Here is a 26,654-nt window from a genome sequence, read left to right as displayed (position 1 = left end):
TAAGAAATAAAAACAAAATACATTTTTCTTTTTTTTTATTAAAATGTTCTTAGGACCGATTTAGGTTATCCTGTCAATTCTTAACAAGAGGTTTACGTAAAGATTAAAATTAAATTACGTACATAAATGAGAGAATTAAATACATTGTTCAAATAACCACATCATTCAGTTCTCGCCAACTTAAGTTTGTTTCTTTTCATACTAAATGACACAGAAAAAGTTAAAAAAAAAGTAAAATTGCTGAAAAGACGGATATCTTTACTTCCCATAATGTAATTTTAATTCCTTCAACAGTGAAACTAAATACATAATGATAATACATAATGTACATTGCAAGTCCATGATACTAACTTTAAAAAAATATTTATCTATTTGGTTAAAAGTTAAGAAATTAATTCTTGTACAGATTTCGTTGTAAAAATGTAATGCCACGCATTTAATTCAACAGTAAATTACTTTTAACAAAAATGAACTTTAAAATAGACATTTAAATTTTTAAAGTGAAAAACAATCTGCGTATCTTTGTATATTTAAGAATAGACTTCCACTGTTTCACGCTACTAAAATAAATGAGATAAAAACTTTTTATGTAAATAGTAACAGTGAAAATTGACGTATTGGCTCCGTACAATACTGGCTGGATACATTAAACCTTGTTTACTCGCTAAAAATGCAATATATTCTACCTTCGGGACAACAAAGATACGCGACTAATAAACTGTTATTTCATGGTAAAGGAATGAATACTTGATATCTAATAATAATTTCCCAAGTCTTTATTACAATTTAATATACACATCTCAATAGACTCTTTGCTTTGAACACTATTTAAAAACATCACGACCTTATAAAGAGTTCCTACTCTAGCAAGACTACACAATGAACACATTGTAATTTGGAATTATCAACTTTTATTCAATAAATTCATGGGAAAAACTGTGACAAAAGCGGATATATACATAGATATTATTTGTAGTTGATTATTGAAATGTTATTTTGTATTGCAAAACACTAATAAAATTTATCTCAACAAAATGCCACCCAGTGGCCTTTTTTTTGCCTTCATTTTATTCTCCGGACATAAGGTTATGAATATATGCAGTAACACAGTTTAGCATTAAAGTGACAATTATTTCACTAATTTCCAATAACGGCAGGAATGTTGATAATCCATACAATGGGCAATTTTATCATCCTAACACAGTATAAGCTCTGGATGTAAGTTCCACAATACGTAATTCTCTTAAATACATTTATCAATGAATACTTAAATCTTTAGGAGGACCTTAAATTTAATATTAAACACTGGAATTTTTACAATCCACTTGGGTAGTAAACAATCATACTTGACAGGGGTCAGTCTCTCGAACAAGTTTTTATTTTGACTTTTGTGTTATTTAACTATTTTTTTACGTTTTAATTTTTGACTACCATGCATAGGGCCTGTCCCACCACTAGCAGATAGTGGCCCAGGCAGCTTAAGTGACGCACTGTCAGATAGAGTACCAAAATCCTATCCATCACATATTTTATACGTTGGATTGTTATCCGACAATTTACTAGAATTGTGGGACAGGCCTTTAGAATCGTAAATTGATCACCAAGTGTTACCGCTAGTGTAGATTTTATATGAGAAATGTACACTAAGGGAACTAAGTAACCAATAAACGATTTTGAGTGCAGCAGATAACTTGACCCTGGTCGAGCACAGTTGCTATCAGTCGGAGGCGGATGCGGAGGCGTGGCGCGCACGTGCGTGGGGCGGGGCGTGCTTGTGTCGGGCGCACTTGTTGCTGTTGAGGTCGAGGTGTGGGTGAGGGTGTGGGCGGGGGTGGCGGGGGCTAGGCGCGCGGCTCGAGCTGGGTGAGCCGGGCGGGGAAGTCTGCGTTGCCGTGTGCGGCGTGCGCGGCGTAGTTGGCGCAGGAGGCGGGCACGGGCGCGTGCGGGCGCGCGGGCGAAGCGGGCCGGGACGAAAGGCAGTCGCAGCCCGTGAGGAGCGCGAAGCTGCCGGAGTGAAGTGAAGCGGTCTCCTCGAGGGGCGGCGTCGGCGCGTCCACATCATTCTGCAACGATCCAACGCGCTCAGCTGAGGCGCCATCCGCTACAACACCGGACCGGGCGGGCGAGGGGGGAACGGGAGGGGCGCAGGCGGGGAGAGGGGGAGCACCGTTACTCACTCGGCCGATTGTGTCGCCTTACTAATACACAATGACTGTCCAAAGAAGGATTATTTAAATAAAAAAAGTAATTTTCCTGATTTCCAAATCATTTAGATAATAACACAGTTTCAATCTTTAGCTCAAGGAATACAGAAAGCATTCATTTTTTTAGGTCTAACTCTAATTTTTTTTTTAAATACTTTTTCATTGTATTACATTAACATTTGAAGGAAACAGTCAATTGAAATTGAATAAAGCGACACATACCAACATATTTCCTTTCTAATTTAAACTATCTTCTCTATGAAAAAACAAATATATGAAATTAATGTATATTTATAAAAAAATTGACATACACTACGTAGTTAGGAAGTAGAATAATTATGAGATTAGGTGCGACAGCGATGGTTATATGGAGAATGATAGGTGCGAGGGAGATAGCATATGATTTGATGAAATGAGATGTGAAAACCTACCAAAGTTATTGGCAATCAACTAATGAAGAGCGGGATCTATCAATGAAACCTAGAGTTATGGGGTGTTTGAATATTTTTTTATTTAATTTTAAATACATTAAGTTCAAATACCTATTTAATATAAAATATAATAAGTTTAATTGAAATTATAATATACCTTTAAGAGATCCTTCAAATAAAAATTTTAGTAAAAAAAGTATTGACCGGCTAGGCTTTAATCAAGGTTTTTTTTAAATTCTACAATCGACTGTTTTTTTTTTAATTATGTGATAGCTGTAATGGCCATGTATTTTATGAGATATAAAAGCGTTATGAAATAAAAGCGTGCAAGCCTATGAGTCTATGGCTAACCTAACACCATTAAAGAAATGGGGTAGAGTAACGATATAAAAATATTTTTTTTATAAAATGTGTAATAAAAATAAATGTATATCTATAAATAAATAAAGTAGGGATATATTATGTAAGTCATGCGTATGTAATAGGATAATTTGGTTATATTTCGTAAATTCCGTTTTATGTCTGATTTTTTTTCTAATTTTTTCTATTAGGAATATAATAATGTAAGGGTATGTACTGTGCTAAATAAGCTATGTATATAGAGCCAAGCAAAGGTGTAGTTGTGCTGTTACACTTACCAATGCAAAAATATATGTTATCCTTAAATTATACAAAAACAATCTCATACAAATCAAATATTAAAGAACAATATATTTTTAAAACAATTTAATATAAAAAGAAATAATCGTACCTATTTCCATTATTTGAATTTCTAAAAAAAATATTCTAAAATAACATCTATAAATTCATACAAATGTCATACCGTAAATACAAATCACATACACATACATACAAATACAAACATTTTACCTGTTATAATGTTGACGCGGATAATAATATCGTTATTTCATAATCATTCTCTAGCTCCCAATACGACGCAGACTAGAAACAATACAATAAACATACAAAAATATATATAATATAGCTACATGTTAAATCTTTATATTAGATACAATTGTAAAAAAATACAAATAAATACAATATTAATAATTTCTACAATTTTTTTTCTGGATACATGCTACCCTTAGCCGTCTTTACTACACCTAGCATTATATAAATTACTTATAAAATATAAAGTTTTTAAATACCTAAGTTTTATACAATGAACATGTCAAACAAAATAAATTGAACATTTCTAATTGTTATCTACGTAATAATTTTCAACTTGTAGATTATCTAAGTTAATTTATCTAAATATGACAACTTCTAAACCATTATGTACATAAGTACATTTTTTAATCCACTTAAATACACAAAATTATTAATACAATTAAAAATATAAAACTGACAAAAAATAAAAGAGAAATTGCTGGAATAAAATTGAAAAACTAGCATAAAATTTAGTCGAATAATATATATGCTTACATAAATACTAAAAAAACATATCAATAATAAACTTAAGACAGACACGAAAGACACTTAACAAAAACCATGTTCATTGTATATCTAAAAACAGATATATTTGAAATACTTCACTAACTCATAACTAGCACTATTCCTCTAGCGTTCGTTCACCACGTTCTAAAAACCACACTATTATTGACTAATGTCAAAGGAGCGGAGAGCTGTAATTCTGTCAAATTGGCCCATTTTGACTACGAACTTACTGTGAGCAATGTGCTTACAACCAAAGTACACCCGCCTGAGGGCACCTCTCACTTTGCCCTGATTGTAACAAATTATATTTTAGTATAATTCAATATGTTTTTAATGATAACATGAAATATCCATGTAATTTTACACACCCCCTTATTTATACTTAAATTATAAAGACTACAGATTTGTATTTTTGCATTTTTGTGTGTATTGGAATAACTCGAAAACTACTGGACCGATTTCAAAAATTCTTTCACCGTTAGAAAGGAAATTTATCTGCAAGTAACATAGGCTATATTTTATTATTACTATTGTTGAGGAACTATAATTAAACAACATATTTCTGAACCACGGCGTTAAGAAATCTATGATAATATTATAGAGATGTGTATTATTGTATGTTTTGAACTAAAAAACTAGTAGACCGATTTCAAAAATTCTTTCACCATAAAAGCTACGTTATCAGTAACAGAATGTATTTGTTATATTCACGCGGACAAAGTCGCGAGCTAACCAGTAGTCAAATAAAATGGTAATCTTTCATACATTTTTCCCTGATACGGAATAAATCATCCTATAATAAGTTGATATTCGAGATATCCAATTTGGATGACATATATTTTTGCATTCATATGCATATATTGCGAATTTACTTAAAATAATATATTTGTACCAATGCTTAGCCCTGTATATTATTTCAAACTATATTCCTGTGTGTAATATGTGTTTGATGGTCTTAGTTAAAATTCGGTTTACCTTATGTATATTATTTTAGATTTCTATATATTTGATATTATTTGCTTAAAGCTATCATATAATCTTACAGTGTAAGTAGCGAATAGAAGATAATGAAAAAAATCACATATCAGTGCAAACTTCTGATTTTTTATGAGTCTTACGAAAGGGTTTAAAATTTATTTCGTAGATTTTAGAACCAATTTTTATATTTACATTATCATAATGAACTAAGGAATTAGTCATATATTTACATGTATGGTGTAGTATTTTACATATTGAAAATATATAAAATTTCATGCTTTTTTATTGATAAAATCTCACCACACTCACTGTTGATCTTCCCTGAAATTTATAATTCCACTGGAATATCTTATAGTAATTTATTATCTATACAATAAAAGTAAATGGCAGTGATATTAAAATAAATGTATATAACCATAGACAAGGATAAATAAATAAAATTATAGCAAACAATACCCATATGTATAAATAGTGTAAAAATAAATACATAAATAGAAATTTTGTAAAACATAATACCTTTTTTTGTATGTTTTTATTGTATTGAATAGGTATGCTTAATAAAAATATATTGTAAAAAATCTTAGGGGTTTATTGTAAAAATATAAAGATTTAAACAGTGTTCTTGCATATATATGTCATAAATACCATGAGTGTATAATATTTTTTGAAATAGATTCAGTATTATTTACTGTGAACAAAATTGTGATTTTTCACTCTCTTAGAAAACAGAATGTTTTACGCTTTACCAGAAACCAAGCCTTTGTATATTGTGTGTATATATATTGTGTACAGATATTTTAAATATTGGGTGTATGTTTAATACATTATGTTGTAAATAAATACATAAATAAATAATGCAAAGGAATAGTACACAACCCGTTGTCCGAGGTAAGAGACAATTATATCAAACATGAGACTTAGAAAACATCTGTAGTTAATATGTTATATAGATTGCTACAGATTATTAAATAGTTATTTCCATCAAATTTCTTCGTTATAGCAAAACTTGTGTTTTAATTTTTTTTTAGAAATCAAGATATATAGATTACGCTACTTTAGATGTCAAATTAACCTAGGACAACGTGTTGTGATAAGCGGGAATGTCACCAGATGGGGGCAAGGCAGAGGGAGAGCAGTGCTAGCAGCAGCTGCAGCAGTTGCAGCGGTTGCAGGCGTGGCAGTGGCAGTGGCATTGGTGGCATTGGCAGCCAGCGCGCTGCGACAGTTACCTGCAGTGGTACGGCCGGCGCCTCCAGGTGGTAGCCAATACCGCACAGCTTGCGGAGTAACTCTATACCTGGAAATTATGTATAAAACATATTACAACTCGACTCATTTTCACATGTCATTTCAAGACTAATACAAAAAAAAATCAACCAAACTAGCCGTTACCCCCGACTTCGTCAGCATTCAAACTCTCCCAAAAATCCAGCAGTTACAGATAATACCCGGAACTACCTCTGTTGCGGACTTAAAATTATTTAGTTAACAACGCAAATATATTATGTTCGCGAAATATGGATTTTTTTTCTTTGCTAGATAAGCACGCTCATAATGGTGGATAATTAATGCTGCAAACCGCTCGCAAAGCTTATATGTACCAGACTATCCTCTACATCTGTCTTTCATTAAGTTCTGATCATCCGTTTAGGCTATAACCTCTAACATCCATCGATGTAAACATTCGCATTTATATAAGTAATGTTATAAATTTCGAAACAAATGACTTTTTAAAAAATATGAAAATATGGTGAAATACTTTAAAACAATACACTAAGGCAACTACGTAAAAGACATCGAACGTTCCGTGGTGACGATTACAAATGTACTGAGCTACTGAGCGACTAAAGGATTAAGGTACTGAAGGCTAGAGAGCTTGTTAGCGACTGCGCGACTGAGTAACTGTCTGCCTCTAGTCTTAGGTAGTACACATACGATGTACTAAAAAGTAATGTTACTCGGCACTGTACTAAAAGTAACGTAACCGAACGGCTTCTGTTACTCGGACATTAAGTACTGTTAGTACACTACACGATATCGGTGTTCGCCTCTTCGTTGTTTGATTTGATTGAATATTTGCCAGATTGAAGCATCCACCTTCGATAATGAGAATCAAAAGTGGATAAAATTATTTGTTGATAACTAAATTTATTTTCGCTAATAACATATGTTTGACCCTGCTTAAAATTGGATGTGAAGTAATATATAACCCTCGTTATATTCTATTCATGTATTGTGTTCTCACAAATCTGATGTACTAAAGGTACTGAACGTGTGTACTAGTACGTTTTCCCAATTGTACTAGTACGATGCGTACTTGCAGATACCCGATTAACCTTAAGACTAGCTGCCTCACTCCTTGCAAGGTCTTTTATGCACCCCCCCCCCCCATTATTTTGTAACAGTATTATATTTACCGGGTTCCCTGTAGTTGGCGTAGCGCACCTCCCAGGCGTCGAAGAGGCGGTTGTAGTAGCGCGGGCCGGCCAGGAACTGCAGGTACTTGTGCGAGTGCTGGCTGGGGAAGACGCGCTCCATGCCGCGCGCCTGCGTCAGCTCGTCCTCCGCCTGGATCAGGTGCCGCACGTCGTCCGGCGTCAGCGTCGACAGGATATCCCGGAGGTACTGGAATATTGCATTTTTTCATATTAATTGATGATATTATGCTTTGGTTTCATCCACCTGTAAGTAAAGACTAATTTAGCTTAATAATAGTGTTTTTTGAATAACTCAAATATGTTCTGTATCTATACTATTATAATAAAGCGTAAACACTTTTTTGTTGCACATTTTTGAGTAACTCTTCTTTTAATAAAAAGCCCTACACTTACGTCACGCTTTAGGTTATATATTTTCACGCCATTAAACTTAGGGGGTAAATATTTTGGATAAAAACCATAATGTAGAAAAGAAACCATAAATTGCTGCCAACATCAAAGATCAAGATTGCCAATGTTTGTCATGTCATGTCATATCATTTTGAAATTTGCTATTGATAATTTGACAAATGTAAACAATAATTATAACATTGTCATAATTTCATGCGGATGAAGTCGCACGGGAACAGCTAGTTATTAATAAGTTGTACTTACGAGATCTCTGTCTTCCATGTTGGTATATATGATGTGCTTGTCTCTTTCTTCTTTGGAAAGGTATACCGTGTACAATCTACTATCGTAAGGCAGGCCCGTCTGAAATACATGTAAATTTGCACAATTAGTACTTAAAATTAATAAAATAAACTTAATATGTCTATTTACAGCTAACTAAAAATACAAAAACCTTTGCCATATTGCAGAAAATACGGAACTATTTTTTTTAGTATTATAAATAGAAAGTGTGCAAATAGGAATTGTAAATTATTAAAGAAGTCGATTAAAGCTTCGCCAGTCCCAGATTTTATATAATTTTGTCTATAAAACACTAGTTTTCGCCCGCAATTCCGTCTTCATGGATTTAAAATAAAAAACAAAAGTAAACAGCATATGTGTTCTTCTATCTAAACATCCATCCATCCATCTAAACTTTTGTATTTACAATATTAGTAAGACTGAGATGCAGCCGATTCTGTTTCACTGCCTTAATTATAAAAATTTACCAATATTACAAATAATATATGGAAATATCTTACCAATTTATTGGGTTTAGTTGTACTAAGTGCCTCCAAGTTAGTTTTGGAAGGAACTTGGAACTGCGCGATGTTGAGCACTGTAGACACCAGAGGTCCCTTTACGTGGATGTCGAGCGGAGACGCGCTGTGCAGGCTGGGCGATATATTCACCTGCAATTACACAATACAATGAAAATTTACGTTTTCTATGGATGTATCTTAATAATATTACAAATGCAAAAGTTTAGATGGATGGATGGATGTTGCCTAAATATCTTTTTTTTTTTTTTTTATAACATAAGGTGGCAAACGAGCAAGCGGCCACCTGAAATCGCCAAAATGGCGAAGCGACCGCTGCCCATAGACATCCGCAATTGCAAATGCGTTGCCTACCCTTATACGACGGAGGAGGAGACGCACATTAAGAGGATATTTCCCCTTCCTATGCATCTCCTCCACCGTCAAATCCACTTCCTCTTCCCAACCTCTCCTTATAAGAAAAGGGTGGTAATGAGAAAGGGACTTAAATTAGGCCTCCGGCACCACACTCATCAGACGAAACACGGAATATTTTCCATTTCACGCCTATCTTCTGTGTGGTCGTGGTATTACACCGGGCGTGCCGGCCCATTCGTGCTAAGATGTTAAAGCGGGCACTACCACTGAAAAATATCTAAACGGATCTGGATGAAATTTAGTGAAGACCGCACATAGACTAATTAATTTTGTTTTTTTTTAAATTCCGCGTGGACGGAGTCGTGGGCGAAAGGTAGTACATAATATATATGTTAGTACGTTGTTACAATTACATTAATGTCAAAAAATACTTACTTCTAAAAGCCATGGTTTAAGATCTTCATCCAACAAAACATCGATACCGAACAACTCGTAGCAATTGTACCGCGAGGTGACGTTGGCTTTGGTAAGAGAACTGATGCTGGCTTCGCCCGATATTATAGTCTTTATTACCAAATCTTTGAGAGATTCCCACAACGAGTCCGTGTCTACATTCCTATCAGTCTTTAGGTAATGGAAAAGAGATTGCAGCGTCCTGGAGAAAAAAAATAGCAAACTAAAATATCTCGACATGTGACGTCATAATGTGTGCTTAATGCATTTTAACTCTAGCGGTAACTTTTTATGTTAAATAATTTGATTTTTCATCAATTTACTTGTAAGCTATAAAAAGCTGCCGTTGGAATATTGTTAACAATAAATGTCGAATGCTGGGAATCGAACCCCCTCAGTTCAGTAGTTCTTACTCGGAACTTTGACTAATGGCAATTCAAAAAATTAAATTAGGCGTATTTTCAATTGAACATTATAGTATTTTCGTTATTACAAACGTAAACTGTAAATTAGCAAGACAAAAAATAGGTTATGTTTGTATGAAGAATATTTACCATTTATGCCCTTCACATGCGGCGAAGTCTTCATTAGGCGTATAGTTCTTTGAGAGTCTATTGATTGAGTAGTTTGTTAAATGCATATATCTGTCGTTCAATGATGCTAGTTCATCGTTATATTTAACTGGAAAATAACAAAAATGACAAGATTAAGAATTAAAATAACCATTGAAATTACAATATACCACATTTAACGGATAAACTATTAGTTTAATCAAACCTCGTATATGTAAGCTAAAATAGATAAAACCTTAAACTCTTAGTAATAGTTTTAATTCAAAGGATGGATGTAAGGAAATTGATTACTCCAGAAATTTCACATATATAGAAAAAATTGGACACCCAAATAGTTTACAGTCTCTATTTATCTTTTTTTAGTCCTTTTTTTTAACAAAATACATCATACTTATCATACTAATATTACGAATGCGAAAGTTTAGATGGATGGATGGATGTTTGTCAGAGTTTGTAGCCTAAACTTCGAAACGAAACGAATCTTGATGAAATTCGGCATATATGTATAGAATAGTCTGGAAGAACCATATGCTACCTACTTTGTTTTTGTATTACACGCGGACGGAGTCGCGGGCGAAAGCTAGTTTTCATATAATTATGTAAACACAACTTGGTGCCATTAAACATGTGTTTGTATTGGCACTGCAAAAATTGTTAACATTTTTTTATTTGATAAGATGATAATCTGGGCAATACATATTTAAAATGAACTAACCGGAGGCAAACCTGGCGAGTCCATCCTTGTAGAGGTATATCCTGAGCGGATGTATAGAGGTGACGAGCACGTAGAGGCGCATGTCGAACTTGTTTCCGTTGATGAGGTAGGGCTTGGAGACGTAGCGCTGCACCACCACTGGACGCTTCTTTGGGATCTGCGTCCAGCGGGACACTACCTTGATGCCGGTGCCGCGGGCAGACGCCGGCTGACAGACAGACAGAACAATCATTTTAAGTTGCTATGATTATTTTTCGATCTAATTGCAATGAAATTCTGTAGGATCTAGCGTGTGAAATAAACGTCCTCGACTATATAAACTTACAGTCATTTTTGACACCAAATAAAAGTTATAAAAATACTAATTCTTACTGTTCATTGTTCATTAAAATGACAAAAGTTGTGCATTTTAAACAGGTAAACACATTCAAGATGATTAACCTAGTCTAGTTAATTTATTAATTCATTAATCTAATGACATCAGTGATAGCAAACCCGTAAACAAGATTAACACCAATATTTTTTGGTCTAGGTAGGTCAAATTATAGCAACAATATCAAGATAAATATTATAAATGCAAACTCTGGATGGATGATATCTGTTACTACACATTACTAAAAAAGTTTAACAAATCTCGATGTAATTTGGCAAAAATGTAAAACATTGGAAGATCACATAGACTTAGTTTACTTTTAACTAGCTGTTCCCGTGCGACTTCATATTCGCATGAAATCATGAAAATCTTATTTTATTGTTTACATTTGTCAAATTGCAAATGTCAAAATGACATGACATGATGACAACCGTGCTTCCTTGATGTTGGCAGCAACTTATGATCTCTTTCCCACATTAGGGTTTTTATTTAAAATATTTACCTCCCAAGTTTAATTGCGTTAAAATAGTATAAAGCGTGAAACAAGCGTAAGGCTTGTTATTAAATAAAAAAATTATCCAAAAACATACTTAACATCTTAGGCAACATAGAAGTGTGTGTTTAGTGTTTACGCTTTATCATAATAGTATAGATTCCGCGCGAACGAAGTCACGAAAAGTTAGTAACAATAATCTAAGAATTATAAATACTTACAGGTTTTATGATCCATTTCTCATTATTAGCTGCATGTTTTTCCCAATCATGTTTCAATAACTTCATATCATGAGGCAGTACATATGTCTTTGGCATTATTCCGAACTCGTTCATGCCATACTTGGAGACTAACTTCTGTAGATTTCTCCACAAGCGATCCTTCCTTCCTATATGAAATGTTCCCGGGAAATGATTCATTTTCTGTCCATCCTTTATTGCTCTGAACATCAATGATTTCATATGTTTACCCCAAATACCTATCCATTCCACTGTCTCTGTAAGTAGAGAAATGTGTTATAAGTCATCTATAATTATAAGGAAATCCGAAAGAATAATTAGTAACGATAATATAAAAAGCATATATTTTAGAATATTTATTTTTACATTAATATGTGAAGCGAAAAATTTACACTTTTTAAGGAAACTGTTCTGCTACTACTGTTATGAAGAGGAAAGACTTGTATTTTTTTGTAACTCAAATAATTTTTCATTTCATTTAAAAATTCATTTCATATTAGATAGCTATATTATCAATGATCATTGTGGGCTATGTTTTTACTAGATTTTTAGTTCCTACGCACATGAAGTTGCGAGCAAATTTTAATTAAATCATTTTTTAATTAAAAATTAATATTAAACTATCTTTCGCCCGCGACTTCATCCGCGTGGAACTAATAAACCCAAAAATTTAGATGGATGGATATTTGTTAGTTTGTAGCCTAAACTGCTGAACAGATCACGATGAAATTTGGCTGAGATGTAGAAGATAGCGTAAAAGATAGGCTACTTTTGTTTTTTTTTTTTTAATTTCACAAGTACAAATGTACGTAATATTCTTATTTACCTTCTTGTGGACATTCCGACGTATCACATTCACTTTTAACCAATCTAAATCCGGAGTTAGTTAATGTTTTCTTTACTAAAATTGGTGTTATCGTGGTTAATTTCCATTTCAAATGCTTCTGTATTGGAGCTGGTATTTTCAACGGAGCTGTCTCTTCGTGGCTTGCAAATTTTAAATATGGCGGCACTCGCGGGAACAGGGATAAGCGGAGACTACTCGTTATCGAATCTGGGATTGATACTGGAGAATCTGAAATTATATTAATATTTACTTTATATTATTGTCAATATTACAAGCTCATACTTCAAGTTGTATATCTATACTGATATTACAAAAAAGTTTTTTTTTCTGTATTGATAAATCAAAAACTACTGAGTCGATTACAACAATAATTTCACAGTTATATAGCTACGTTATCACTGAGTAACATAGACTACATTTATGATTTTTCTAGCAGAGTACAGATGAAATAAATTACATAAGAATACTTTGTTTACATCAATATCTACAAGAATAAATAATTAAATTTCATGTTTAGTGTAATTATGGAAATACTTAAATAATATTTACAATACAGATAATACAAAAATTATAAAACTCCAAAAAATAACTATAAATTCAAGCACATATTAAAAATGTCAAGTTTGATAAAAAAAATCAACAATATTAATGTTACAGTTATGATAAAATAACAAAAAACGACATAAAAAGCTAAATTTACGCTTTAAAGACATACAAGGTAACAAAAACTTTGAGATGTGTAACCTTTGCGTGATGGTAGATTTTTGAATGGATTAATTGTGTGTAACGCTGTTAGAAATTGTTGATGTTCCGAATTCGGCTCTGTAAACCAATTCCAAATTAGAAAATAACTCTCGAGTAGTCAAAGAATTAAATTCACTTTCCGGCTAAGACCAAATATCGTATAGAAATCTACCACGAACGCTATAATTTGGTGATGCTTTGCCAAGTTTTTTACTCTCAGGTCAGACGATTTACTAAAATACGTAGGAAATAAGTAAGTAGGTTTAAATTCGCTATTTAAGTGACTTGCGATTTACTTTCCTTTTTCACTTTTTAATGGCAATTTTACAACAATACTTCATACTAATATTATAATGGATTTTGATGAAATTTGGCATATATGTTTTATACACGTTTATTTTTTTAATTCTATAGACGGAGTCCCGGGGAAAACTAATAAGGATATAAAATCTAGTGAAGCTTACCTTTCTTTTTGGGTGATACAACAGTTCCGTTCAATTTACTAGATAATTTAGCAACACAGTTTTGTTCCGAGTACTCATGTTTTTTGGATATCGGCGTTGGCGAGGGCGATCGCTTCTCCACTTTATCCTCTGGTACGATAGTATCTGTCTCCATATGCCATTCTGGTTCTACTGGGTGTGGGGATGGTGTTCTGCTTTTACCTCTGGAAAGAAATATAAAAAAAAATTAAAACCCGACAAGTAGCTACAACATCACGATGCCACATATTGGCTTAGAAATTCAAACATATGTGAAGTCAACCAAACCGCACATGGCCAGCGTGATAGACTATGGCTTAGTCATCCTTATTAAGGGTAGGCTCCGAGCCCCTTAGTGGGGACATATAGTGAGCTGTTCTACTAACAAGTATTTCAATTCTTTAGATAAAAGTTAGTAAATTGGTTAAATACAAAAGCACATTAAAGTATAATTTCATGTAAGACTCTGTTAATGTACCCTTGGAACGATACAACTATTTCAAATGCAAATCACATAGAATTACAAAACATTTTAAAGTCCTGGCATTAATCGATCGAAATAAAGTTTATTTTTACCCGCAAAAATTCTATGTATTTATTATCTGTAATCACGCCACAGATTAAAACTTTTCTAATGTCAGGACGCACGGAATGTTTCTCTAACTGTAGATAATTAAAACTCTATTAAATTACGCAAAACAGACTGACGACTGTTGTTTATTTGTAGTTACAGAATTATGTTTCATTTCCTTTACAATGATTTAAAAATAACTTCGTCTTATATACGAGAAATCCAACGAAATACGTTTAAAAAAAACTAAAAAAAATATCGTACACTTGTTATCAAAGCCTGTTTAGTACTCAAAGCTACTAGGGCTATTAATAAATACTTGAACATTATCTTCGTATAAGATCACTTGTTAAACAATAAATAATCTTATCTAATCATAATTGACAATAAGATTTAGAAAAACAATCCAAAGGGAAAAATTATTAACAGTTTGAGCTAAAATGTATTTAAACGCTGTCTAAATTTTTAGAGTAATGCCCGGTTTACACTTCCCAGTACAGTATGACAGTTGTGACGACAAGCGACACTCATTGACGACTGTTGGCGTTCACACTCTGCCAGTTAATTGTTTAAAAAACGACTTACTGTAAAATGTCGTCTGGAACGGTGCAGTCAACTTTCGAGTTTGATTTCATCTTGACAACTTTGACTTTGGGCTTTCCTTTCTTCTTGACAGTTTTGACAGGTTTCTTGACAACAGGTAAAGCGGTGACCGAGCTCACTGGTAACGTTGGGGTTACTGCTGGACAAGTTGGCGTTGGTGAGTTTCGGCGTGACTGAAATTAAACAGATATAATATTAAATAAAATATCAAAGTCATCAACGGTTCATCAAAGTCTTTGATGAACCGTAACAGCATTTTAGTTACAATACAATTAAATGAAAATATAATTTATGAAATTAAGGGCCAGTCCCACCAAATTATAAACTGCCTGATAAAAATACAACGTGTAAAACATGTGATGAAAAAATCAAGATTGTTCCCTTATATGAGTGACGTTGTTTTTAAGCTATCTGAGCCTCCATCAGCTAGTAATGGGACAAGCCCTTAACGTTTCAAATTAATTCATACTTGTCCCAAATATTCTTATATTAATTCCATATTTATAATAGACTAGTTGTTGCTGACGACTTCGCCCGCGTGAATATAAAAATTTAACCTATGTTATGAAGCGATATCGTAGCTTTTTTAAGCAAGAATTGTTGAAATTGATCTAGTCGTTTTCGAGTTATTTCAATACATACAAAAATCGAAAAATAAGAATCTTTCCTCTTTTTAAAATCACTATAAAATAAAACGTTAAAACTATTTAGAATTCAATGTTGGTCCAAGTAATGATATCATTTGTATTACTCAAATGTATGTTACAAAGCCACGAACGCTGAATGTAAAGGTGATGACAAAAATAATCTTGAAGGTTAACAATGGTGAGATAGTATTAAAAATAGATTTTATGTGTTAAGTGTTTTGTGCGAGAGATCTGTTACAGGCGGCCGTTTTCGTGAAAAAAAATCAAAGGCACACTTCGCCTTAATAAAGGCGAAGTTTGCCTTTGATTAATGGAAACTTAATTTAACTGTTTTACTAAAACAGTGTACGGAAGAACACATAGGCTATTCACTTTTTTTTTAATTCTACGCCGATGCAGTCGCGGGCAAAAGCTAGTCTGTGCTGTAAAATTAAACAGTTTAACGGATCTCGTGATATATCACCTCCGTTACTCATACGTGGTCGTTTACCGTGATGCTTTCGTCTATATTTACCTAAAACACGCATAAGATGACGTATTTAATTACAACTAGTTTTTATTAGACATTGATTCATACTTTGATGAATAAGTAAATCACGGAACATTACAAATGTGGGTCTTAAAAACAAGCTACCTGAAATAACAGAGAATGTTCAGTACAACACGTGTTTTAACTCTGCCTACCGCAGATTGATATCATGGACATCAACAGTGTTATATGTTTTTCTCTATTAACACGTATCTCCTACTTGATATAAACTCTTCATTATTTATTTGTCAAGCACACATGTCACAAGCCAATGTATTACGTTTCGAGCCATAATTTGAGGCAGGAGCTAGTGATGGTATAAAAACTTGAAGTTTGTTTAAGTTAAAACGTCTATCTGCATTATGGTAACAACTGAAACACTAATATGTCCCTAGGTACAACATTTAATAGGGGAGTGAAGGGGTACGGTACCAACATCTCAACCGACCCAAATGTCAACCTCACCTGCACGCGTCTACTGACGGCGAAGTCCAGTCCAGCCTTCGCGGTACTCCCTGCTAGACAACGGACGAGGCTCTGGCGACCGAACAGTGGCGGGATAACCACACGCCCAGCTGAGAAACTAGCTGGAAGAGGCTACAGTAAGCCTTGGGATATAAATGGACCCAAAAAGTGCTGGTGCAGAAGGCAAGGGGAAACCACTGCATCTACTGTCCCAAGATAGTTATCATGTATACGGAATCAAAGAAACAACGATACCCATGCGACCCGCGTAGGCGGCGCCATGCCGTGTCCGGGACGGATGGTGTGAAGTATGCTACCGGCCATGGTGGTGTAGGTAACCAGGCATCTCATGGACACGCTGCTACTGGAACATCTCTAAAATTGAGAATTATACAAAATGTAGGGACTTGGAATATTCGCGGATTACTTCAACCAGGAAAACTGAAAATTTTAGAAAATGAGTTATCACGATGTAATATAAACATTTGTGGGATCAGTGAAACACATTGGAAGGGTAGTGGCCATCATCTCACCGAGACCAACATAGTGTACTTCTCCGGTAACGAGGACAACAGTAGAAACGGAGTTGGCTTTGTGATTCCAAAAAATGTATCTAAATGTGTAATCGGCTATGAACCTGTAAGCGACAGAATAATAAGCATTAAGCTGAAGTCATCGCCCGTAAATATCAATATCGTGCAGGTTTATGCCCCAACTAGCACTGCTACATGTGAAGATGTTGAAAAGTTCTTCTCTGATCTGGAAACAATAACCTCTAGGATGCCAAAAAGAGAACTTCTACTAGTCATGGGTGACTTTAACTCCAAAATAGGTGCGGACGCACATATGCTCAGCTCATGTGTAGGGAAACATGGTCTTGGACAACGCAACGAGAGAGGAGAACGTCTCGTACAATTTGCCTCAGAAAACAACCTGGTGATATCAAACACTTTCTTCCAAAACCACCCTCGAAGACTTTATACCTGGATATCACCAGATGGCAAATATCGCAACCAAATCGACTACATCATGATTCAGTCACGATGGAGAACATCCATACGGAACGCACACACGTTGCCAGGAGCTGACTGTGGCTCAGATCATCAGCTACTCATCGCAAAAATCCAGTTAAAGCTTAAGGCGTCTAGAACTCTGTATAAACCCAAAAGACTGGAAATAAGAGACACTCCAAAATTTACAGAAATCATAGAACGGAACTGGCAACAGTGGTTGACGACGGACTCCAGAACAGAAAGTCCGGATAAATTTTGGGAGTGCGCAAAAGATCTTCTCAGTTCCGCTGTAAAACAGACAACAACACCTGTAACATGCAAAAAGCAGCACTGGATGAGCGATGAAACCCTAGCACTGGTCGAAGAAAGGCGGAAGATGAAGACTTTAGGAGTCGATATAAAAACCATTAATAAAAAGTCCGCACAAATCCAAGCAGCATGTAGACGTGACTATAATAATCACCTACAAAATATTTGTGGAGAAATAGAGGCCCATGCAGATAAAAGTGAGACAAAGGATCTTTATCAGAAAATCCGGCTAATAACCAAATCGCTATCTTCAAAAACATGGGCTATAGAGAATAGTCAAGGACAAACAGTGACTGAAATAGAGAAGATCTCGGATACCTGGAGAAGTTACTGTCAGTCATTGTTTGAAGATCCACAGTCACAGTGCTTTGAACCAACAGAACCCACGGAGGAAGAAAAGGAACCGGACATTCTTAAAGACGAAATCAGAGCTGCAATAAAACACCTAAAAAAAGGGAAGGCCATAGGGTCAGATTCTATTCCCATTGAGACTGTTAAAGCCTCGGGCGAATTCGGAGTAGAAATCTTTCATGGGCTTTGCAACAGGATCTGGAAAACTGGACAATGGCCTCAAGAATGGACACACACTATCTTCGTTCCATTACATAAAAAGGGTTCAACGAAATTATGCAGTAACTACCGGCTCATTGCCCTTATCTCGCATGCTAGCAAAATCTTACTGCATATATTAAACGAACGATTAAAGGCGTTTCTTTCTAAAGAAGTGGCACCTGAACAAGCAGGCTTTGTAAAGGGTAAAGGCACAAGGGAGCAAATACTTATAGTGCGCCAAATTATAGAGAAATCCCGCGAGTTTAATAAAGCAACTTACATCTGCTTTGTAGATTTCTCAAAAGCCTTCGACTCCGTGAAATGGCCTAAGCTCTGGAAAACCCTGTTAGAAATGGGCGCACCTAAACACCTCGTTCATCTGTTGAGGCGCCTATATGAAGATGGTACTGCGTCGGTCAGGACAGACGATCAATTGTCAAGTACCTTTCACCCTAGTGCAGGCGTTCGTCAAGGATGCATAATATCTCCACTGCTCTTCAATACCTACACAGAGCTAATAATGAGGCGTACTCTTGAATTTTGGACTGATGGAGTCATAATTGGAGGCCGCAAGCTATCTAACTTGCGCTACGCGGATGACACCACCCTTTTTACGACCAGTGCTTGCCTCATGGAGGAGCTTCTCTTGAGGATGGAGAGAGTCAGTCTCGAGTTTGGCCTGAAGATCAACCGCAGCAAGACTAAGATTATGATTATTGACCGCATTAATAACAACTTACCAGACATCGCAAAAATCGCGAATTGTTCAGTTGTAAATTCTTATGTTTATCTTGGTGCGTTGATCTCGAACAGCGGCGGTTGCATCGATGAGATAAAGCGACGTATGGCAATCACTCGATCAGCGATGGACAAAATGCAAAAAATTTGGAAGAACCGTGACATTACAAAAGCAACTAAAACCCGGCTTGTAAGATCACTTGTGTTCTCCATTTTCTTGTACGCCTCTGAAACATGGACCCTACGAGAGAGCGAGAAACAGAGGATAGATGCGCTCGAGATGTGGTGCTGGAGAAGAATGCTGAGAATACCTTGGACTGCATTCCGAACTAACCGGTCAATACTTGAAGAACTCGGCATCAAGCAGCGTCTGTCTTCCATTGTTCGGGCTCGGATACTCACTTTTTTTGGTCACGTCTGCAGGCGTAATGACGAGTCCATAGAACGTTTAGTAGTGCAGGGTAAGGTGGAGGGCACCAGACCTAGAGGAAGATCGCCTATGAGATGGACCGACCAGATTAGAACGGCAATGGACGTACCCTTGCATCAATGTGCGAAAAAAGCAGCGTACAGGGAGGAGTGGCGGCGTCTTGTAAAGCGGGTCACTGATACGTGATAACCACGACGAGTCTGTAAAGACTCAAGCGACAAAGAAGAAGACAACATTTAATACGCACTAATATTGTAGAGCAAAATTTAAAGAGTTCAAGGTTTTTATAGTCTTTCTAGTTGTTTTATCGATCCGCAATACATGCCATAAATCTTACACCTGTTATAAAAAAGCTAAATCTACAAAGAATAAATATAGAACATGAGATAACATTTGTATAAAAAAAATAATTCAGCCACTTTCAAGAACACTACTGGTATGAAATCAGGGCGATACAAGAATAGAACATAAGTGCGAGGAATTCGGAAAGCTTACCGGCGCGACGCACCTCTAATTGCGGACACGTGCCGCGGGAGAAACACACGCGGAAATAATTGAAAAAAACACGTTCAAGTTACTACTTCTCATACGTTTTAATAGAAATATGTTACAAAGGATTATCTGATCACCTTCCTCCTTATCATACTCCCGTAGGGTCGCAACAGGTTTTTGTCCTCCACATAACTATCATACGTCATCTGTCTTCACTCCCTTCTTGATCGTGTTACCTTTCACGCAAGCCATCCATCTCTTTCTATGTCTACAAAGGATTATCCATCTGTTAATAGCGGCACCTTAATCTTCAACAAACTTAAGAGCCCCCGCAAAATAAACTTTTTGGCGGTTACTTTAGTCGCATGCTTATTTAGTATGGACATGTATGGTAGGTCGCACATTTACAGCGATTTTGTTTTATGATTTTGAGTTAACAGCCTTTTTTCTTATCTCTACCTAGAAGGTGTACAGAAGCAATCACCTTAATTTAAGATATTCTGTTAAATATAGTTAAATAAATTAAGCATAAGTACTAAAACCAAACGCAGACGTAAAGAACGTATAAATAAATAAGTTCACGTCCGTATTCTGGTAAATAAGATAAATACTTTCGCAGTAGAGCAAGTTCCGTTTATTCTTGTTATTATATTAATTGCAGAGATAACTTAAACCAATTAATTACCTCTATCGTAACCTACATCCTTTATCCTTGACAACACAAAGTACATACAATAAATATATGTGAAGGATTGTGTATGTATAAAAAATCTATGAACAAATAAAACCGAAACGCTTTACTGCATTCAAAATTAACATACTGCAATACAGGAACAGACTGATACTTATCTTAAACTTTTTTTAATTACCTTATTCATTAAAAACACAAATAGGTTTTTTGATCACAAACATGTTTGTACACTTAACTCTAAAATAGAAAAAAACATGAACACTAATCAAATTTAACTGAAAAAAAAATTAAAAAACTGAGTCTATTTTTGAAATAAAAAAAACACAAAACAACATACAGACGAATCGAGAACCTTTTTTTTTAAATCAGTTAAAAATAAAAGCCGAATGGACAATATTTCTTCGTGTGATCATAATAAAAAATACAACTTACTAATAAAAATAACTTACACGATCGATAAAATAAAGCGATACGTTACATGCACTAAATTAACTAAAAAAAAACTAAATATCACTCTTTCTCACATATAATAAATAAAAAATAAATCACATTTTCTTGAACACTCGTCACTATAAAATCACAATTTTTAAATTTCGGCAGAACGGTATAAAAACCTTTACACAATAAAATTAAAAAAAAAAACAGCTCTAGTGTTGTGCGAGTAAGACGAGCCCGCGCTATGGTACTGGTATTAGTGCATCGGTATTGACATTTCGCGTGTTCTGGCTTAATGCCATAATGCCTGAATTGATGAAGCAATGTTACGTATTAGGGTCCGCATGCAACGAGCGCCCACACTCACTGAAAACTACGGTAAATGCGCGGGAAATTCAACTATTAAAGTAAATTGATATACTAGTGTAAAGTATGATGCTATTTTAAAAAATAAAAGCCGAATGAAATGCCTGCCGATTACTTCATATGAATGTGAACTCGACCGGCGAGTTACATTTAATGGAACGTCTATGATAGAAATGAGATTTTACATTTCAACACCCCTGACTTAGGGAGTAAATGTACGAAGCTATAAAGTAAATAGTGTCAAATATTTGTTATCTTCTCGCTCGAATGACAAGGATGTTAATCAAATATTTTACTTATTAAGGGGGTCAGTTGGGTTTAATTTACAACCCTTTTACCATTGCAATTTATGTACACCTGACTGAAGAGACATTTAGTGTATAAAAAATAAAATAACTGGAAGCGACAAGCTCACACCTAGTGTGTCAATGTCCTAAATCAACCAAATTAAATAGACAATAAGACGAGATTTAACAAGATGTAACTAGTAAAAAGAGACAACAGACGACGCGGCAAATTAATCTTGATGAATTACCTGCGAACTGGAGCAATAAACCTCACGCATTACACCATCATTCATAGATAATATTAATTACAATAAATTCAAACGTAACACTTACGCAGCGACAAATTTTCCTTAGAAACTTTTTGAAAGATATCATCAGTGCTAAAATATCGAGCGTACTGTTAACACACATTTGAACACACGCATAGAAACGGTAGAGTTTTGTTTGCGCGGAATACAAGAAGAATACCACACGTGTCGCACCGACTACAAAAGATCGGAAATAGTTTTAAAACTTATAAAAAGAAAAACCTTCCGCTGCATGCGGCCATCTCTCCTCACTCCTACACGATTATGCAAACAATTTACTTTTGCGAAGACGTTCGAACGGTTGAATAGATCGCGTCGTCTATCGTTCATATCTCTCACGCAGTTTTCGTTTTTCGGATTATTTTGATAAGATCTACAATTGCGTGTGTATTAATTAATGTGTAATAAACAATTCAACGGACTGTGATAATGTTGCTTTTCGAACATAAGTGCACTTTAATTTTATAACGCGTAAATTTTCAACGACCGTGTAGGTGTACAGCCTTGCATATGCCAGTATTTACTGGAAAACGTTCGATATAGCTGTATTGTAAAGTGTAAAAATATAGTTGCGTTCGTTCAAAATTAAATAGACAAACCAATCATCTATACTAATTATAGTAATTATAAAGAGGAAAAAAACTTTGTTTTATTGTAATGAATAGGCTCAAAAACTGCAAGGGCCAATTTTAAAAATTCTTTCACCGTTAGAAATGCAATTTATCTGTGAGTAAATAATTAAAATTTCACGCGGACGGAGTCGCGGGCGATAACCAGTCAATATATAAAATTGTTCTAATACTTTTAATATTTTACATTAATTACATATATATTTAACTTAATTATCACAAACTTGCTGTTGCTAGCGACTTCGCCCGGGTGTAATTAAAAAAATAATACAAAACATAGCCTATGTTACAGACAACATCTTTTAACAGTGAAAGAATTTTGAAATGAGTCCAGCAGTTTTTGAGTTATTTCAATCTATAAAAAAATCCTAAAATATAAATCTTTTCTCTATGACTGATATTTACATTTGGTCACAAAATACATATTAATGGAAAAAAAAAAATTCAACAACATAACACTAAATTTTAGTGAGCCTATCTAGCTAAAAAGTTTCAACGATAGGATTCACTTATAGCCTAACCAAGAATACAAAATCTTGGCCTTGGGTGCACTTTATTTGGCTTCTTTATTACATAATTTTCTAATGTATATAAATAAAGTCTATATTTTTCTGCAATATTGCAAGGGTTTTTTTATGTCTAGTCTGGCTTAATTGAAGCTAACTGCCATTCAGTATCTACAGTCATACAGTCCTAAACTAAAGTTTATAGGTGGGAACATGGTAAAATGTTAGTTTTTTACTGTTAGTTAATTAACAGTGGTAGTGCCCGCTTTAACATCTTAGCACGAATGGGCCGGCACGCCCGGTGTAATACCACGACCACACAGAAGACAGGCGTGAAATGGAAGCAATTCCGTGTTTCGTCTGATGAGTGTGGTGACGGAGGCCTAATTTAAGTCCCTTTCTCTTTACCACCCTTTTCTTATAAGGAGAGGTTGGGAAGAGGAAGTGGATTTGACGGTGGAGGAGATGCATAGGAAGGAGAAATAACCTTTTTATGTGCGTCTCCTCCTCCGTCGTATAAGGGTAGGCAACGCATCTACAATTGCAGATGTCTATGGGCAGCGGTCGCTTCGCCATTTTGGCGGTTATAGGTGGCCGATTGCTCGTTTGCCACTTTATGTTATAAAAAAAAAAAAAAAGTTTATTATTTATTAGTTTTTGGTCGCTACTTTGTTCATGTGAAATTAAAAAATATAGCTTATGTTACTCATTAATAAATGACTTTACTAATGGTATAAGAATTGTTTAAATCAGCCAAGTATTTATTTCGATACATACAAAAATACAAATCTTTCCTCTTTATAACGGTATAAGAATTTTTTAAATCCACCAAGTACTTATTTCAATATGTACAAAAATACAAATCTTTCCTCTTTATAACAATAGTATAGATAAATAACTAAACTGCTCATATCATAAAACAATTGTGCAGTAAATTTAAAGTTCAAGTTATACTTAAACTTTAAATAAATACAATTTAAATAAAATTTAAGGCTTACCACTGGGATTGTTGGAACATGTTCAACTCTGTCATTATTAATAGCTGTGGTCCTCAATATATGCATCCCAAACATATCATCTCTAGCTGGTACCGCCTGGTCCTTACAAGAGCAATGCAGACTCCGTCGGAAGGTTGGAGGACTTTTAGATCGAGATGGTGATATCACATTAACAGAATTCCCATATGAATATCCACTTCCAGAGTTATCTTTAGCTCGTTTTGTATTGTTCGGGATGTAGTTCAGTCGACTGAAAATATATACAAAATAGTGAAGATCTTTTAAAAAATCAAACCAATAATATATATGATCTTTATGCACTTATTTATCAAAAAAACAAAATTATTGTCATTGAATTAGTGTTATTAGTTAGGGTGCTTGGTATTTCAGCAATTATACTTTCAGAAAAAGGTAAAACTTTGGATTAATCCACAACTTAGGAGTCACTTAAATAAAAAAACATTGATTAATAACCTCTTGAAGCTATGTTTCATACAAGATTGACACTTGAGTTGATGAAAATGTCACTTTGCATTGTAAATAACAAAACTGAGGGAATAAACACAAGGCACTTTTTGCCTCAATTTTGTGTTCTAGATTAGGTATCTATAGGTGATAAATCTATGAGGTTATTAAATAATTTAAACTCACCTATCATATCCAGGTATTGGAGAGCTGATGTTATAACTGCAGTAAGTATTGTCAGATTCACTGGCAGCTCTCTGTCTTCTCCGGCCTTCAACACTTGACTTAGGATCCTGGTACAGTCTGCTCTTAGGTTTCTTTAGTATACTTTGTGGTGGTGACTTTACTAATGGATTATTCAGTATTGATTTTAATGGTTGTTTTATTACAGGCACTTCCATCATTTCATGATCAACTCTTTCTAACAGTTCTTCAACTTTTGGTAAACGGCTATCGTCAAATTTTGAATTTGGCTTAGGACTGAATTGACGTGGTCTAGTAGGACTTGATCTTTGCACATTTGATCTTGGTGCCTGATAACTGTGGAAATAAAAACAAACACAAATTATTATAACAATCTCCACCAATAAATAAAATATGAATTATTAATACTGTTTATCTAAGCAAACACATTTGAAATAATTTGGCACATTGAGGGCAGCCACATTGTTATTGAATTATATTTGACATTTAAGTTTATAGGTTATGTTGACATCTGATAACTTACCCCTGGTTTCTACGATGGTCATGAGACATGGCGTAATCACCGTTTTCAGCTGCGGCAAAAGAACATTCGTAATGAAAACGATCGTAACGCGCCTCTTGAACGGCGTTTAGGGTGAAATGACTTTTATTGGGCACGGTGCGTTGATGACGAGGGTGACTATCTGCTGACCGGTTGACGTCGCGTGTCACATCCTCGTACGGTGATCTGTCGATACCCTCGCTCCGGCAGCGTCGCCGGAGCACACGGGCCGGCCCCCGGCCTGACCACTCCAACACAGATCCAAGAGGGTCGCACGCGTCAAAACTTGCTTCGAAGCTAGGGGACGCCCGTCTGGTATCCATATCTGACGCGCCTACCCAAGACACATGGTCTAATGTCCACATTGATCACAAAACGCACCACAAATTTCACTGTTGCACTGGTAATTTTATAGCTTACAAGATATAAGCTCTAAACGGCGTCGAGGCCAGGGGACGACAGACGAGACGACAGCTGACAGAACACCATTCAACGTTTATGAAGTATTGTGCCAGCTCTCCCGCCAAAATTGAAAGAAAAATAAGTTCTTTTTATGAATAAATACTGAGCATAGTATGACGAGAAACCAGACGATTTAACTGCACTTGGCCACACACTGTTGCACCGTTAATTCTAGATGAATTCATACATTTCATAGTAATGGCGAGCGATCACAATAGTGATTTTGTAAATACTTCTTCATGATAGCCTATTGTCTACAAATAATGTATTGATTTTAATTTAATTAAGTTATTTCTAGAAAAATATAACATCTATGTCTTAAGCTTTTGTTCTTTTAATTATGTACTTATAAAATGACTTGCTACTGATTCTATTCAAACTCAGATAGGCTGGACCAATATGTATTGTATGTTTTTAAGAGCAGAGAGAGAGCTACCAA

At 35.0% G+C, this 26,654-nt stretch overlaps 1 protein-coding gene across 3 annotated transcripts; it reads right to left on the bottom strand.

Annotated features, from left to right (window-relative positions):
* Nucleotides 1-20: 20 nt before the first annotated feature.
* Nucleotides 21-26,654, bottom strand: LOC106104195. Of its 3 annotated transcripts, none has more exons than XM_013284155.1 (16): nucleotides 25,736-26,654; nucleotides 25,195-25,548; nucleotides 24,544-24,793; nucleotides 15,131-15,321; nucleotides 13,957-14,159; nucleotides 13,493-13,570; nucleotides 12,728-12,976; nucleotides 11,884-12,158; nucleotides 10,797-11,004; nucleotides 10,064-10,190; nucleotides 9,492-9,711; nucleotides 8,682-8,831; nucleotides 8,143-8,241; nucleotides 7,468-7,675; nucleotides 6,280-6,347; nucleotides 21-2,101 (listed from the first exon to the last, which is right to left on the bottom strand). In XM_013284155.1, the coding sequence occupies exons 1-16, from the start codon at nucleotides 26,116-26,118 to the stop codon at nucleotides 1,718-1,720; spliced, it is 3,447 nt and encodes a 1,148-aa protein (XP_013139609.1). In that variant the 5' UTR covers nucleotides 26,119-26,654; the 3' UTR covers nucleotides 21-1,717. The 3 variants fall into 3 exon arrangements, with proteins under 3 accessions (XP_013139609.1, XP_013139610.1, XP_013139611.1); XM_013284157.1 differs by having other exon boundaries at nucleotides 1,742-2,063; XM_013284156.1 differs by lacking the exon at nucleotides 13,493-13,570.

The sequence above is a fragment of the Papilio polytes genome, unplaced genomic scaffold (genome assembly GCF_000836215.1).
Source record: "Papilio polytes unplaced genomic scaffold, Ppol_1.0 DF823691.1, whole genome shotgun sequence".
Lineage (NCBI taxonomy): Eukaryota > Metazoa > Arthropoda > Insecta > Lepidoptera > Papilionidae > Papilio > Papilio polytes.
Note: the sequence above shows the minus strand (reverse complement) of the source record. Positions and strands in the feature narration are given on the sequence as shown.